This window comes from Mesoplodon bidens (assembly GCF_964165515.1).
Source record: "Mesoplodon bidens genome assembly, chromosome: X".
In the NCBI taxonomy this organism is placed as follows: Eukaryota; Metazoa; Chordata; class Mammalia; order Artiodactyla; family Ziphiidae; genus Mesoplodon; species Mesoplodon bidens.
Window position 1 is genome coordinate 140,754,316 of NC_138163.1, and position 16,966 is coordinate 140,771,281.

At 50.0% G+C, this 16,966-nt stretch overlaps 1 protein-coding gene across 1 annotated transcript in view; it reads left to right on the top strand.

The window, feature by feature from the left end:
• The first annotated feature begins 9,331 nt into the window (after positions 1 to 9,331).
• LOC308608977 (cAMP-dependent protein kinase catalytic subunit PRKX) overlaps positions 9,332 to 16,966 on the top strand; it is an 83,222-nt gene continuing 75,587 nt past the window's right edge. Inside the window, exon 1 of the mRNA XM_081222382.1 lies at positions 9,332 to 9,560. Coding sequence (XP_081078508.1) covers positions 9,395 to 9,560 — 166 coding nt within the window. The 5' untranslated portion in view covers positions 9,332 to 9,394. The remainder of the gene's footprint in view (positions 9,561 to 16,966) is intronic.

The following is a 16,966-nucleotide window of genomic DNA, read 5'->3' on the forward strand; positions in this document are numbered from 1 at the left end:
TTTTTAGAGTTTTTCTGTAAAAGGTTTATCCCATGCCCTTGGGGCAACAAATGGGAGTGTCCACAGAAACAGACCCTCCACAGTACGACCTCCAGTTCATCAAATTCTCATGGGGATCTAAAATAAGACAAGCTGATGTGTTGGATTTCTGGGGTTGCTGTAACAAATTACCCCGAACTGGGGTGACTTAGGACAACAGAAATGTATCCTCTCACAGTTCTGGAGACCAGAAGTGTGAGATGAAGGTGTGGGCATGGCTGGTTCCTTCTGGAGGCTCTGAGGGAGAAGCGGTCCCATCCTCTCTCCCAGCTTCTGGTGGTCCTGGGCTTGTAGATGCATTACCCCAATCTCTACCTCCTTCTAAACAATGCTTTCTCCTCTTTATGTTTCCTTTTCATGTAGGGACATGTGTCCATGCATCACTGGATTTAAGGCTCACCTGGTTCATCCAGGCTGATCTCATTTCAAGATCCTCAGTCACATCCACAAACACTCTTCTTCCAAATAACATCCCATTGATGGATTGTAAGAGGACAGATCATTTTGCGGGGGGGAGAGGGAGGGGGGCCACCATGGAACCCAGTACCTGGTCCATGAAAGACAACCTCTAAGCTTCTTGGCCATTGGCTTTTTAAAAATATGGTGGAATCTCAACATTTTGGCCCAAGATTGTGGAATCCCCTACCAGGAATTCACATTTATCCAGATACCTTCAGATTCCTTAATGATCACACGGTAGAAATATTAGACTAATTGACATTTTCAAATCCTAAAATTTAGACCCACAGACTCCAGCCTAAATGGCTTCACGGTCTGTATTAAAATGCCCCACAGAAGGCTGGGCCCATTGAGGGATCAATTTTCCCCCAAACTATACAGTTTCATCCATTGAACACTCTGTTGTGAATCTTTTGGACATTTTTTTTAATTTTTTTTTTTATTGAACTAACTATAGTTGATTTACAGTGCTGTGTTAATTTCTGCTATACAGCAAAGCGACTCAGTTATACATATATATATATATACATTCTTTTTAATAGCCTTTTCCATTATGGTTTATCCCAGGATATTGAATATCGTTTCTTCTGGAAATTTGAAACTCTTTGTACTGTCTCTAGACAAGCCCACACCTACTCCCCCCCTTTTAAAAGCTAAAGCGCTCTGTCTGATATTCAGTGAACGCCAGTTCTATGTGTGTCCACACAGCAGATTAAATTTGTTTCTGAATCGTTCTTAGTTCTGTGTCCCTCAAAGATTTCACACCACAGAACGTTCCTATCCCCTGAAGGTCTTTTTGTATTTAACCTCAAGCTTATCTGTCACACTTGTATCATCTTTCTTTTTGCCCGAGAGGGCAGCCACGAATTCAGCAAAATTCAAAGCAAGTGATACCAAACCCTTGTTTTCTTATAAAGTTCCACTGTTCATTATACAAGCACATGGTTGTGTGGTTGTTCTTGGTGGTGGTAATAACCCCAAATATATACCCCATGTATGTGAGATGGATGCTACCTGTTGTGCCTTTTATCCTGTGGACAGGTGTTTGATGTTAAGTCCAGGCATGAGGTGTTGGTGGCATCCTTGCTTTCTGGAGATGGGTGGAATCTCTCTGTTCGTTCAAGGTTATGGGATGGGATGTTTTAGGGCTCCTTTTGGATATGTCCAGTATTGCCTGTTTCTATTCAAGTCTATCCACATTTTCTAAGACTGTTCTGAACAGCACTTCTTTTTTCCCCCTTTACTTACGTACTTTTAAATTGAAGTATTGTTGATTTACAATGTTTTAGTTTCAGGTGGACAGCAAAGCGATTCAGTTATATATATATGTATGTGTATATATATATATATATATATATTCTTTTTCAGATTCTTTTCCATTATAGATTATTACAAGATACTGAGTACAGAGCCCTGTGTTGTATAGTAGGTCCTTGTTGTTTATCTATTTTATATATCTGTTAATCCCAAACTCCTAATTTATCCCTCCCACCCCCTTTTCCCTAATTCAAAAAGATACATGCAGCCATGTAAATAAAAATAAATTAATTAATTTAAAAAAAAGATCTTAGGGAAAACCCTGAACAAACTTTTTGGCCAACCCAATATAAATTATATATACACTATGTAAAACATATACATTATACAGATTATACAAATGTATTTATTATGACTATCATATTTTAAAATCCACAGTCTCATCTAATGCTCCAGGGCTTTATTGTTGCACATGCCTTTTGACACGTGAAGGATTTATTTCCACGTGAAGAGTAGACAAAGAGGCCTGCCTTATTTACATTTAAGTCACCCTGCAGTTTTCTGAATAACGTTTACTGGGTGACCCATGTTCTTTGCCCTGTTAAAACAGCATGTGCATTCTGGAGTCCTGTGAAATGCGTTTCTCAATCTCTTTCTTTCCTCTGCAACAGGAAACTATTTTTTAAAATCCTGGCTTTATCATGAGAAAAGCTAGTTGCCACCTCATTCCCAGTCTTATTTTTCCGGATTTTAGAGCCCCGCCACCACGCCTTGGAGGCGATGATGCTGTGATGCTTTGTGATGCTGGCCTGAATCCTCCATTAAGGAAGAATTCCAGCCACAAATGCCTTCCTCCAAGATCAGGGCGTGTGTTTCTACTTATAGTCACATCCTCCTTACGTCCCTCACGAGTTTTCAACTTTCCTCTTCCTACTGATAAGTACTGATGACCAACTACAGCAATCTGTTTCTCCGATAAGAATTAATAAATGTTTTTTTACGTCCCTCCTGGAAGTTAAGATAAACTACAGAACCACAGTTTCTAGGCAAGCCCTAAGATAACTCTCAATCTGTATCTCCTGTGAAATCTTGTGTGTTCTGAGGTCTCTGACCTTATGAAAAAAAAATCGGCACACAACATTAGAAAAATCTTTGTAAAGATTCTCCTAATCCAGACACAACCTTTTGGGACATTTTTTCCCTTTATGGGGCGGGGGAGGCATCATCTTGTTATATAATGAAGATCAGAGTGTGTTACAAAATTTGGATGACTGCCTATGATACTTAAAATTTGGTCATAATGCTCCCATTCTTAAGAGTTTGAAAATCCCCTTACATAAACAGACCAGTATACATTCCCATATTTCTGGGTGTTGAAAGTATGTCTATTTATTTCTCTATAATAAAAACTGCCTTGAATCATTGGTGTCATTGTCAGATCATGTCACTAAAACAGAATATCACAGAATGGGTGGCTTAAACAGCAGAAATTTATGGTCTCCAGTCCTGGAGGCTGGAATCTGAGATCCAGGTGTGGGCAGGGCTGGTTCCCAAGGGTTCTCTCCTGGGCGTGTAGACGGCCGTCTCCTCCCTGTGTCCTCACGTGGTCGTCCCTCTGTGTGTGTCTGTGTCCTGATCTCCTCTTCTTTTAAGGACCCCAGTGCTATGGGATCAGGACCCACCCTTGTGAGCTCATTGTACTCTCATCCCCTCTTTAAAGACCCCATCTCCAAATCCAGCCTCATTTTTCTGAGGTCCTGGGGGTTGGGACTTCAACACTTGAATTTGTGTGAGATTGCTGAGCACATTTCATCCCATAATCATGGGTAACTCTGATCATGAGGCTTTTGATATTCTCCAAAATTGAATTCTGAAAAGTACATTTCTAGACGTAGAATGACTGCACCAAAACATATGATCATTTCGTAACATTACAACCAAAAGTGTATAAGAATTCCCTCATTAGCATGGAACATTTCACTGGTACGATGTCAGGTGGATTTAAAAACAAAAAGAAAAAAGCCGTCACATTTGTTCTCAGTCCAGTTTCTTTGATTATTAGTTATTTTAAAGATTTTTTGTTTCCTCCCTGTGTGAATGACCTGTAGCTATGCCCTTTTTTGGGTTAATAGTCTGTTAATGCCCATTGAACATATATCAGTTTGGCTCATGTACTTTTCTTAGGCACTTTGCATTCTTGTTGTTAATGTGTTTTTATTTTGTTTATAATTCCATAATGTTCTTACATTTTTAGGTTGTCAGATCTACTTATCTGTTTACCCCTGTGATTCTGTCTCTCTCAAGTTTAGGAGGTCCTCCTATGACCATCCAGGGATTGGAAAACTGACCCCACTCCACTCTTATCTTCTAGTCTTGTTGTTTGATTTTATTTGGCCATGCCACACGGCTTGGGGGATCTTAGTTCCCCGACCAGGGATTGAACCTGTGCCCCCTGCAGTGGAAGCGCGGACTCCTAACCACTGGACCACCAGGGAAGTCCCTAGTCTTGTTGTTTTAAGTTTGTTTTCCCGCTTCTTTATTTAAAATTTATTTATTTATTTAATTAAAATTTTTTTAATGTTTATACAATTTTTAAAGGTTACTTTCCACTAGCAGTTATTATAAAATACTAGTTATATTCCCTGTGTTGTACAATACAGCCTTGAGCCTGTCTTATACTTTCCCCCCGTCTTTAAATCTAGTCCTTCTGAAATGGATTTTAGTTTTCTTTTGTGGTAATGTCTTTGTGGTACTTTTTAATAGCATACAAGGTGAGAATCTAAAGGAGCTTTTAATCCAAAGTAGATAACAGTTGGTACTAGAATATTATTTATAATGTCTAGAGACATGTATGACTTGATTTGATATAATTTTTCTCATGTTACTTTGTGGTACTTGGAATTCATGGAAAGCTCCAGACACTAGCACATGAGCTAAAAGGACAGTGATCACCGCCTGACCCAAGTGACAAGGTCTGGTTTGTGGATTCTAGGATGCAGGTCACTGTGGCTCATGGGGTCCACCCCACTCATTAATTTTCACAACTTGAGATTTTAGGTAGGGAAAGGAAACTGCGTTAACATATGATGGAACAGAATGATGGATGCCCTTGGTGAAATCTCTCTTATGTCATCATATTTACTTCCTAATCATCCTTACTTTCTAATCATCACTATGATTCCTTGGGTAAAATATAACTTTTAAAGTTCAAGTTCAGAAATCCAGTTAAACAGCAGCCACAGGGGCACAGAACGTTAACTTCTCTTTTGGATGAAGGATGCTTCTATCCACCATATCTATTCACGTTTTGGGAAGCATGACCCACCTGTGTTCCTCCAGCATCACAGCTTAGATTTTCCATGAATCGCTTCAGCATCTGACAAGTAAAAACTTTCCTGCGTATCTTTGGTGATGAGTAAATGCACCATCTTCTAATTACAGGCTGGTCTATCCCAGGCAATGTGTCTATTCTCAACACGTTCCTCTACAGTTTCCTTTGAAATCTCTCAAGAAAAGCCTCCGAGTAAATAGACACGGATAAAAACATTATTCATAGACATTGGAGCTGCATACATGAATAAGAGCAGTGTGACAGTCAGATGTCCTTGTACTTTTTCAGATTTTTAAACTTCAGTTTGTAGAGAGGGTGGCTTAGGGTTTTATTTTAGTGATGGTGGATTGCTTGATTTTACCCAAATGTGCACATATTTAACCATCCAGGATTCTACCTTGGATGAGTTCATTGCTCTCAGCCCATTTGGAGTTCATGACCTCCCTCACCAGGGCAGTGTGTGTGACATCTCCATGGTGAAAACTTCATTTCCATCAGCAGGAAGGCCATTGCTAGATCAAAAGTTATCCGCGTATGTTGGGTCAAACACTTATTCAACAAATGAAGTTGAAGCTGTTTGAAAAGGGGGTCCGCTTTGCATAAAATATCTCTAGAGAGCCAGGTGCCAAAATACAGCCCTTGGGGTGCGTGGAGACACCTTGTGAGTGGGGGGAATTCAGCTGGGCTCCCACCGGGGCAGGCCTCTGATGCCTGTGGGTGTACTGATCATAATGATAAAATAAGTACCATCATCTGTGACTCGTCATGACAGCAGAGGTCCATCCGTGGAGGCAGAAGTGCCCAGGATTGTAATAGAACGTAGCCAACTAACTAGGTTATCATGAATTCCTAGCGTGTTAAACCAACGCAAACCCACCACGGGGCCGTCCGGACAAGGGAAAAAGAAGAAGCGGAGGATTGCAAACCTACTAAAAGTGAGTGCTTATAAATACTTGAATCACTCCTTGCCAGGAAAACATTCACTGGTGCCGAATGAAAGCACAACCCGCCCCCGCTATGTGGCTATGCAACAGCTCACCTGAGAAATAGGAACAAAATCACTGAGCATGAGAAATGACCTAGGCTATTCCTAGTAAACCACGGCTTCATCTGAATGGCAGTAAAGTCTAACCTCGGAAATCGGAAACCGTATTCCTGTAACTGAACACTTCTCTGAATCAGAATATAATAAAATATATTAGAATGTATATTCCAGAATATATTAGAATGTAGTAATATCACATAAGTAATACCTAATATTATATATAACTTGTAGCATCTGAAGGCAGCTGAAAACTTCTTTTGGAATATATATATTAGAACATATAATAAAACGTTAGAATATATATCTCAGAATAGATTAGAATATATGGGGTATAAATAGTACCTAATATTATATACATAAAAAATGTAAAGTCTGTGAGGGCAGCTGAAAACCTCTTTTGGAATATATATATTAGAACATATAGTAAAACATATTAGAATATATATCCAGAATAGAATATATGTGATAGAATAATATCTAATATATATAAAAATATAAAGTCTGTGAGGGCAGCTGAACACTTCTTTTGGAATATATATAAGAACATAATCAAATCGAATATATACTGTAAAACATGTATCACAGAATAGATTAGAATATAATATGTGATATTTAATATCTGTTATACACATATAAATTGTAAAGTCTGTGAAGGCTGGTAAACACTTTAGAATACATATCAGAACACATTGGAATGTAATATATATAATAATATAGAGAGATTGTAAACTTTGTGAAGGCAACTGTACACTTTTTATTTTAACTCAGTGTACACACGCACACATATCTACATATCTACTTATAGACGTACACATTTACAAATTGCATACAATTCCAAAAGAAGTGTCCAGCTGCCCTCAGGGACCACCCTTTTTATCTCTCCCTCATCCAACACCGCCTACACCTGTTTCGGCGTTGACTTCAGAGCTCATTCTGCGTACGGGGAGCATTTAGTCCGCTGGGTTAGAGTTCGGTATTTCCCTGTCCCATCACCACCGAATGCGCATCACAAAGGCGGTACAAATGATCCTGTAATGCCTCGCTTGCAGGACTCTTTTTCTTTTTTGCCTTTCAAGAAATATGCTGTGGTTTCTGAAGAATTTTTATGAGCCTTCCACATGAAAGCGGCTTTGTTCATCAAGGTGTTGTGAAACCCGCCGGGATATTTATAGGAGCAGGTAGGTAAGCGGTCAAGCTCCGGGCGGGCGAGGAAGCGTCAGATCCACGCCGCCACCCAGAGTTTGACTCTGCGAGCGTCTCTGTTACTTTTTCCTCCCCGGCTGCCATTAGAAGGGCAGGGCGTGCCTTTCACTGGGCGTGAAACCCTAGCCTTGACCATGGACCTTAATTAGCCAGCCCGACCGCAGTCACAAGGTCGCGTCCGCGGGGAGCGGGCGCGCGCTCCGCGTGGAGTCGCGCCCTTGCCCGGCGTGGACCGTCCCGGTCGCCCCTCCGCGGGCCACGGCCTGGTGGCCTGAGCGCAGGGGACCAGTCCTTGTCCGTCTAAGCAGCCGCTGGGGCGCACGCGGCCCGCTCCTGGAGCGCATTTTTCGCATTCCAGGTGAAGATCTGGCCACCAGCAGAGAGCAGGCGTCTCGCCCGGGGAAAAAGCCACCCACAATGTGCAGAGCAGGGCTGGGGCGCGGCTGGCAGCCGGGGGCCAGAACACCACACCCAGAGCCGGTTCTGATTTCCTGTCACCCCCTTCCAGTTGGCCAAGCGAGGCAGGCCCGGCCTGGTCCCCCGTAAAACGCCTCCTTTCTGAAGTTCTGGCCTCTGCGACAGACCGTCCCCACGCCGACCCGAGGCTAGGGCAGGCACGGTGCCCTCTCGCTGCTCAAACTGTGGTCCGCGGACCTGCGGCCCGCATAGCCCTGGGGGCTGCTCTGAAAGACCGATTCCAGGCGTTCCTTGCCCGGCCCGCTGTGGTCCAAGGAGCACTTTCACCAGATCCCCGGAAAAACAGGGGCCGCATCCGTCTAGTTACATTTGCATTTCAGATACAGCCCCGACATTTGGGGGTATCACTATAACCAAAGATGGCCTGGGACACACTTCGCTACCGTTACCGTTCGCTAACGCTACCGTTGTGTAGTTGTCTGTGACCGTCCTGCGTTTCTTTTCCGAAATCGTCCCTGGTGTTTACACCAGCTGCCCGTCAAGTTGCGTGCGCCGCATTTGGCAGTTGTCTGATTGTTAGCTGCCTCTTAGTATTTAAAAAAATGGTTCTTTGAAATAATTAAAGATTTATCGGAAGCTGTCAAGAAACGCTCCGGGAGCGCAGCTCCGCGCCTCCCCCATGGTGCGTCTCTTACATGACTGCAATCCAACAAGCCAGGGCTGGGAGCGGCCTCGGTTCCGGTGGTTATTCGCCAGACGTGGCGGCCGCCCGCCGGGACTCGCGGGCACCGCGCGGTCGGCGGAGCGCGCCCCATCCGCATCCAACTCCAGCTTTATTTTTTAACTTTACTTTTCTTTAAGCCACGCCCTCCCGCTCCCCAGCCGGTCCCGCCTCCCCCCAGCCTTCCGGGTTGGGGCGCAGCGGGCGCGGGGACAGGCTCGTGAGTCTCCCGGGGGAGCTCAGCCGAGACCCCATCCCTGGGGCGCCCCGGGGCGCGGAGGCCGCGCAGGCACCCCCCCGCCCGCGCCCGCACGCGCCCGCCCCAGAATGGCGGGACAGGCCCCTGGCGCCCGGGCCCTGAGGTCCCAGGGCTGGGGCGCGGAGGGGGCGGGGCGCGGCGGCGCGGGCCACACCCCCAGCCGCGCGGGCCACACCCCCAGCCGGGCGGGCGGAGTCCGGGCCGGCGCCCGGGCGGGCTGAGGGAGCGGGCGGCCCCGCCCAGGCCGCTTCCGCCCGGCCCCCCAGCAGCTTGCAGGCAGCACCCGCTCGGCGGCGGCGGCGGGCGCGGGACGAGAGGAATGAACAGGCAGCCGGGCGGCCGCGGCCAGGACCCCGCCTCGCGCCCGCCCGCCCGGGCCGCGCCCCCCGCCCAGGCCGCACCGCGCCCGCCCCCAGAGGCCGCTGGCTACTCCCATCGGCTGCCGCCGCCGCTCCTGCCCTGATCGCCGCCCCGCGCCCCGCCATTGTCCCTTCCGCGCCGCCAGCTGCGCCCGGCCGCCGACCGGGAGGCGGGGGCCGCGCATGGGTGGGCGCCGCTGATGCCGCCGCCGCCGCCGCGCCGCCCTCCGAGGCTGCGTCCCGGGAAGCCCGGCCCCCCGCGCCCGCCGGCCCGGCCCGGCGACCCGGACCTGAGCGCGCCCCCATGGAGGCGCCCGGGCTGGCCAAGGCGGCCGCGGCGGACGCCGCCTCCCGAGAGAGCTCGGGGGAGACCCCCGACGGGGCGCCGGCGCACTTCCCCGGCCCCGGGGCGCCCTCGCCGGAGCCGCCCGCCTACCGTCCGCAGGACTTCGACACGCTGGCCACCGTGGGTGAGTGCGACGCACGGGGGCCCGGCGCCGCCCGGGAAGCCGGCATCAGACAAAAGGCTTGTGTGCGGTCGCCCGGCCGCCGCCCGGGGAGGGCCCTGCCTGGTCCCGCCTGCTCGGGGTCTCCGCGCGGGGTTCCGCGTGCGCCCTGGGTCCCCCGAACGCCCCGAGACTTGGAGGGCTTTCTTCCGGCCCCCGATAGCCTCCCCACCTGCGGGCGCTCTGCCCCGCGCCTCCAAAGTCTCCTGATTTAGACCTTCCCGCCCACCCCCCAACAACCTCCCCGGTGTCTGGGCCCCCCCGACGTCCCAGAACTTGCTGGGGTCACGTCGCATTGAGGACGTCGCGCGCCCTCGCGGGCAGGGGCTCCCGGGGACGGAGGCGGCGGCGGCCGCGGAGACCCTTGCAGACCTCACCTTGGCCAGGCTCCCCTTCTGCCCCGCCTCAGGAGGCTCCCGCCTGGACTTGAGAACTGGGAGGTCAGGTGTCCCGTGGCGTTTTAGGGGCGCGGGGCGGCTGAATTACGCATATCCTTACCCTGCCGCATTTTCCGTCCGTGTATCCGGAACTGGGCATTTCTTTTATCCGGCACTGATTTCCTTTTTGTCGTCCGCCTATGAACCTGACCGCTCCTAGGCAGCTGGAAGCGTGAAGTCTCCAGTCCCGAGTGCCTGGATCCCAAAACGTGTTGGTGTGTGGAGCCCGCCCTGAGTGGGTCAGAATATCCCAACTCCTCAAGGGTGCTGCCTTCAGGCTGTGGGCTCAAACCAGCCTGTGGCTTCTTAGCAACTCTTTGTTGCTAAGGAAGTTGTCCCAACCTGTCAGGAAAGAATCCGTGAGGAAGGGGGCACATACCGTAAATGACCCTGGAGCAGGGGTACCCAGGTACTTCTTGGGGCCCTTCCCCACCCTCTCTTGGAAGGGAGGAGGAAGCATTGGCCTCAAGGGCATGGCTTGGGGCTTCATATGACCAAGGGGCACAGCCAGAGTGGCATGAAAACCACTCAGAGTGACCTTGAAACCTTCCCTTTTCCGTCAGTAGCCTTTTGCCCGTGTGTAGTTGGCTGTGAGGAAGGAGTGCCCAGGAAGCCTGGTTTGGGACGGAGGGGAAAGAAAGCACCCTCCCTCTCTCCTGTTTCTCTCCTCCTCTCCCTCTGAGCCTTCTTGTCCATCTCCTCTTTCATCTCTCTCTCTCTCTCCCTCTCTCCCTTTCCTGTTTTTCTCTCTGTGTCTCTCTGTCTTCATCTTCGCCATCTTCTCTCTCTCCCTCCCTCCCTCCCTCCCTCCCCCTGGGGCGCTCTGCAGGGCTGCTTTAAAAGCTGGCTGTGTTTTGCAGGGTAGGAGACCAGGATAGAAACCTAGACCATTGCAGTCACACCGGTAGGTGGAAACACAATTCAACAATGGAAAGTTGCGGGAGGACCCGGCGGCCCTTGGCACGCAGCGCTGGCAACAGGATCTGTTCTGGGCACTTAAGCAAGTCTATTGTGAAAGGTGCCAGGGCATCAGGCGGGGCATGGGCTGGCGGGTGGGCTGCGGACGTGACGCAGCCTGGTGTCTGCAGCTGCCTGGGGGGGCTTTGGGCGCTGCCTAGTGGGCATAGGGTGCCCAGTGGGTCGTCTTGTCCTTAAAAATAGAATGTCACTGCCTCTGGGGACCGAGCAGGGCCGGGTGGGGGGTGGGAAATGAGCTCTCCAGTTTTCTTTCCCTTTCTTAATGCAGAAGATACTTGGTCTTCAAGGATAACTTCCTGTGGGTTCCAAGGGTGTGAAGGGAGAGCCAGGTCACACAGTTCAGGATGTTGGACCAGCAGGGGTCTGGGACCCAGGGTGTGTGTGTGTGTGTGTGTGTGTGTGTGTGTGTGTGGCTTTGTAGTTTTGGTGGCTTTTTAAAATCACCTTTTGCCAGAACTTTCTTTAATATTCCAGATTTATCTGTGCATCGTTCATCTAAGAAACTAAGAATAAGGTTGTAAAAAGTCCCAAACCCATCAGAGGTGTTAGAGTTTCCAGTAAGTTTAGACCATGAGGTGTCATGGACAAAACTGAGGGGCTATGCTGGGCTCTTTTCCCACAGTTAGAACGCAGTTGGGGCCAGCATGGTGCCTCTTCCTCCTAAGCTTCGGGCCCAGGAAACCTAAGTTCCCTTTTGACTCCTCCTGGACCCATTCCTAACTGTCCCCCATCGCAAACAGGCACCTCCAGTGGATCTGAATCGTCTGAGGCCATCTGTATGCATTTCTCCAGCTGAGCAAGGCTGTTTTCCACAACTTGAAACGAACCCACACACAAAACAGAAAACCACAAAACACCCTGACAAACCTCTCAGCCTTTCTTAACATAACCACAATCCCCACGCCCTTGGAACCTTCCAGAATGAGTCAGAGTGGAAGGACCAGGCTGGCTGGGCTTGTCCTCCACCCTGAAGTTCTGAAGTTCTGGCCTCTCACAGTGGTGCATTTTCACCTGGTCTGATCTCCACTCCAGTGTGTGAGCTCTTCTTTTTCTCACCAACAGGCATTTTATTCATCCTTTTCTTTTGCCTGTGAGCTGGGCCCCGGGGGAGGCGCCCGTGGGACAGAATTGCTGACTCACAATCCCCCAAGGATGGTTGTGATGATCAGCGCAGGTGGAACGCGGCAGGTGGGCACAGATGTGCTTCTGCATGATTTAGCAAAACTGGCAGTGGCTATTCAGACGGCAGGACCCCCCAGGAGGGTTGGCACCGGGATACCAAGACCCAGCTGGAAGCAGATGGCCCAGTTCACGGGGCGGCCATGACACCTTGGAGATAGAATAAGGAGGAAAGTCAGTGACCAGTAAGGTCCCAGATGTCCTTATGCTGTGCTCCTGGATACACCGTCTATGGGAAGTTGTCCGTGTTCGAGGTTGATTAGCTCTCCACAAATTCAGACAGCTTGGAAGAAAACTCAGCTAGTGTCAGTGAAAAATCACACAGGCATTTTTTAAAGAGCGTGGAAGGGACCTTGGGTCCTGTCTTGGCCAAACTGATTTCGTAGATTGAAAAACAGGCTCAGTTACGGAAGGAATGGTGTGCAGCCCCTGGTCCACATGCCTGGTCCCGGTACAAGCTTGCTTTCTTGCTATGAGCACGAACACTGGTGCTATTAAAGATAAATGTTTTGAAATAACGATAGGCACACAGGAGATTCCAAAACCTGCACCCTTCATGAAGTTTCCCCCGTGACGTCTTCTGTAGGTGTCACACAATATCAAAACCAGGACGCGCGCCGGCGTGGGGTCCGTCCTGCTCAGAGACCACAGACCTTAATCAGTGCTCCCACTTTTCATGGGCACTCGTTTGACTTTGTGAAGAGGGGGCATGCGTGTAGTTTTGTGCAGTTTTATCCTGTACATCCATTTGGGCAGCCACCAGCACTGAGATCGAGGCACAGAGCTCGTTCCCTGACCACAGAGACGCGCTCACGCCTGACACTTGTATTTTTTTACTATCACATTGCGCTGTCAGAAAGTTGTATTTTCTTTAGACCGAGGAGACCTTCCGTAGTGATTAATTAAACCTGCACTGTTTGTCTCTGACGTTCATTTTCCTCCCTGCTGATACGAGTGTCTCATGCACTCTTGGTTCCCCAGAACCGGCCCTAAGTTTTCTCCCTCCCACCTGGACTCCCAAACCATCACAGGAGCAGCACGCCCTGGAGGTGGGTGGAATCCGCCCTGGGGAGATTTCCCACTGCATGTGAATGACTTCTCTCGGGGCGATGTTGACAGAAGCCTTTAGCAGGGAATGTTGCTTATTGTGTAACGATACCCAGAAAATCGTGTTCACCTTTTAATCTGATTTACCTTGAGTGGGTGTGAATGGTAGTTTCAACTTAAGAGCATGAGAGGAAGTTCGAAAGTTAGGTAAAATAGGAGAGAAGAATATTTCTTTTTATAAAATTACGGAAAATACTAGAAAAGAATATTTCGTCTTACAGAAGTCCTGCAGGCTGTTCCTCCTCATTAAAAAAAGTTTACTTGTTTTTTGGCCACTCCAAGTGGCATGTGGGATCTTAGGTCCCTTTTTTGTTTGTTTGTTTGTTTTTTGCGGTACGCGGGCCTCTCACTGTTGTGGCCTCTCCCGTTGCGGAGCACAGGCTCCGGACGCGCAGGCTCAGCGGCCATGGCTCACGGGCCCAGCCGCTCCGCGGCATGTGGGATCTTCCCGGACCGGGGCACGAACCCGTGTCCCCTGCCTCTGCAGGCGGACTCTCATCCACTGCGCCACCAGGGAAGCCCGGGATCTTAGTTCCCTGATCAGGGATCGAACCCCAGCCGCCTGCAGTGGAAGCGCGGAGTCTTAACCTCTGGACCGCCAGGGAAGTCCCTGTTCCTTCTCATTTCTAAAAAATGGCAGTGAAATTCACATAACACAAAAGGAACCATTTCAAAGGGAACCATGCCGTGGCGCTTCACACATTCACAAAGTCGCACGACCCTCATCTCTGTGAGGTTCCAGAACATTTTTGTCTGCTGCCCCTGCAGGGTGACCTGAAATCTGTGAGCAGTCACCCCCTGTTTCCTCCGGCTGCTGGGAACCCCCGTCTGCTCTCTGTCTCCGTGGATCCGCCTGTTCCACGTCCTCTTCCTCTTACACACTCAGCCTTCTTACTTTCTATCTCCAAGGGGACGGCGGGGCGGGAGGAGGGTGGGGCTTTGGGAAGAGAAGCTTAGGAGATGCAGAGCCCATAGGTCCCTGCTCGGGAGGAGAAAAGGAAAATGGGCCAGAGGATAGAAAGTATGGGATGGGGGGGGGGGTCAGGTGAGGACCAGCCAGGAGGAGAAATGTGCAGTCAGTGAGAGAGGCAGGGATGAGCAAACGGGTCACAGACACGTGCACACAGAACCTGCTGTCCTGGGTCGGATAGAGTCCCCCTTCTCCCCCCAAACTCATGTCCTCTCAGAACCTGGGAACCGGGACCTTGTTTGGAAACGGGGTCTTTGCAGATGTGATGCAGTGAAGGGTCTGAGATGAGGTCCTCCTGGAGGAGGGTGGCCCTATATCCAGTGACAGGGTCCTTCTAAGACACAGAAGAGGAGAAGAGAGACACAGACACAGAGGAGAAGCCCTGGGAAGATGAAGGCAGAGACAGGAGGGATGGGGCCACAAGCCCAGGGACGCCTGGAAACCCCAGAAGCTGGAAGAGGCAGGGATCCTCCCCAAGGAGCCTCTGGAGGGAGCTCAGCCCTGGGACACCTTGACCTCAGATGTCTGGTTTCCAGGACTGGGGGAGGATGGATGCCTGTGGCTTTAAGCTCACAGTTTGCGGGAGCCCCAGGAAACGAATACACCTGCCAGAGAGGATTGCAGAGCTGATTTCTACGTGGCTTTACAGCTTGGTCCATGAAGCAGTTTCCCCAAATCCTTGGAGGTGGAGGACACCAGCTTACATGTATTTTCCGAGGGTGTCCTCATCTCACACAGCATGTGGGTGTGGCTAAAGCAGAGCTCACTGTTTGACAGAGGTCATCCCCCGAGCTGGATGGGGCAGGGTGAGTTCCCATGTGGTCAGGCCAAGGGGCGCCATCTTGAATCCATCCCGACCTTGTTTTCTTGACGGGCACCAGCTGCCATAATAGAATACCGTCCACTGGGTGTCTTATCAACAACTCAGATTGATTTCTCCCGGTTCTGGAGGCTGGAAGTTCGAGATCAAGGTGCCAGCGTGGTTGGCTTTTGGTGAGAGTTCTCTCCTGGGTTGCACTGGCTGTCTTCCTGCTGGGTGCTCAGATGGTGGTGAGTACAAAGCTCTTATAAGGACACTCATCCCATCCTGGGAACCCCACTCGTGACCTCATCTCATCCTGATTACTTTGCAAAGACCCACCTCCGGATACCGTCCCATTGGTGTGGGGGGATAGGGCTTCAAAATGGGAATTTGGGGGGGCACAGACATCCAGTCCATAACACTGGGTTGACTTCTCCTTCCATGTCGCCCTGCCTTCTTCCTCCTGAGCTTCTGCCTTTGGGGTGCAGGTGGCTGCCCGAGCAGCAGCCTCACCTTGTCGCATCCTGGATTCCTTACAGGAGGACACCTCTCTCCCTGGATCTGGGGACAACCCTCCTTGTCCCAACTTGGCTCATCCATGGGGACGAGGACATGGCGCCATGATGCTGATCTCAGACCTGCTTCTGGGATGGGTCTCTCCGCAGTCGGGGACCACCAAGGAGGCCGTGTCTGTCACTGGAAGAAAAGGGCGGAAGCACCACATGACACGGACACACGCTTCCCCTTTCCGGGGTCACTTGAAGCTTGTCAGCACGATGTTCTTCCCGAGAAACACGTGTTCACGATTCTCAGTCCATCTCCTTCAGTCTCAGGAGCAACTTCTTGGGGCTTTCTTGGTATTTTCCTCCAAGTTTGTTTGTTTGTCTTCAAACACCCACATGTCACCACCTTCACACCATTTAAAACGTTTCCCTTTTTCCTCTTTGCTTTGCAGACTACAAATGCTCCTTCTTGCTGGGAAGAACAGTAAAGAACTGAGAAAGGAAGGTTCACTTTTTCAAGATCATTCTTAGCATTCTGGTCAGAGCACAAATATCTCCCTTGATTTTTCACAGGGACCCCCGGGAGGAGTGAGGTAGGATGGGGCATTTGGGGGTCTTCTCCCCACATGGTCAGGGTGCTGGCTGATGGGGTGTCTGGTGAGAGCACAGGGGTCCTGCTTGGCAGGTGGCTGTCTCCTTGCCATGTCCTCACACGTCCTCTCCTGGGTGCCTGTGCAGGGAGAAGGAAGTGCCCTCTTGGATCAGGACTCCACCCCTATGACTTCATTCTACCTCCTTAGAGGTTCCATGTCCAAATACGGTCCCACCAGGAGTTCGGGCTTCACCATATGGATTTGGGGGAGACACAGACATGCAGAGTCCCTAACAGTGGCTGAGACAAGAATCAGGGGTAGCTCCAAGGTGTGGGGGTTACATGATTGGAAAGCTGTGCCACCACTTGGAGACATGGAGGGGGTTAGAGATGGAGCAGTGTTTGGGGGGAAAGGCCAGGAGTACCGTTCGGGACGTGGTTAGTTTGATCTGCCTGGGGGACGTCTGTGTCGTTATCTACATCATCACCATCGCCTTCCGCCACATCCTGCCACCCTCCACCAGCATCCTCTGCATCACTTCTGACACTTGGGAAACTTTCGTTTAATTGAAATGCACAGAAGGGTGTTTTAAAGTGGACAATTCGGTGGCACAGTGTTATGCAACCACCGCCTCTATCTGGTTCTAAAACATTTTCATCAGCCCCCAAAGGACACTCTCTACCCATTAAGCAGTCACTCCCCAGCCCCCCTGGCAAACACTAACCCGTGTCTCTATGGCTTTGCGTGTTCTGGACATTTCACGTCAGTGGAATCATACACTGGCCTTTTGTGTCTGGCTTC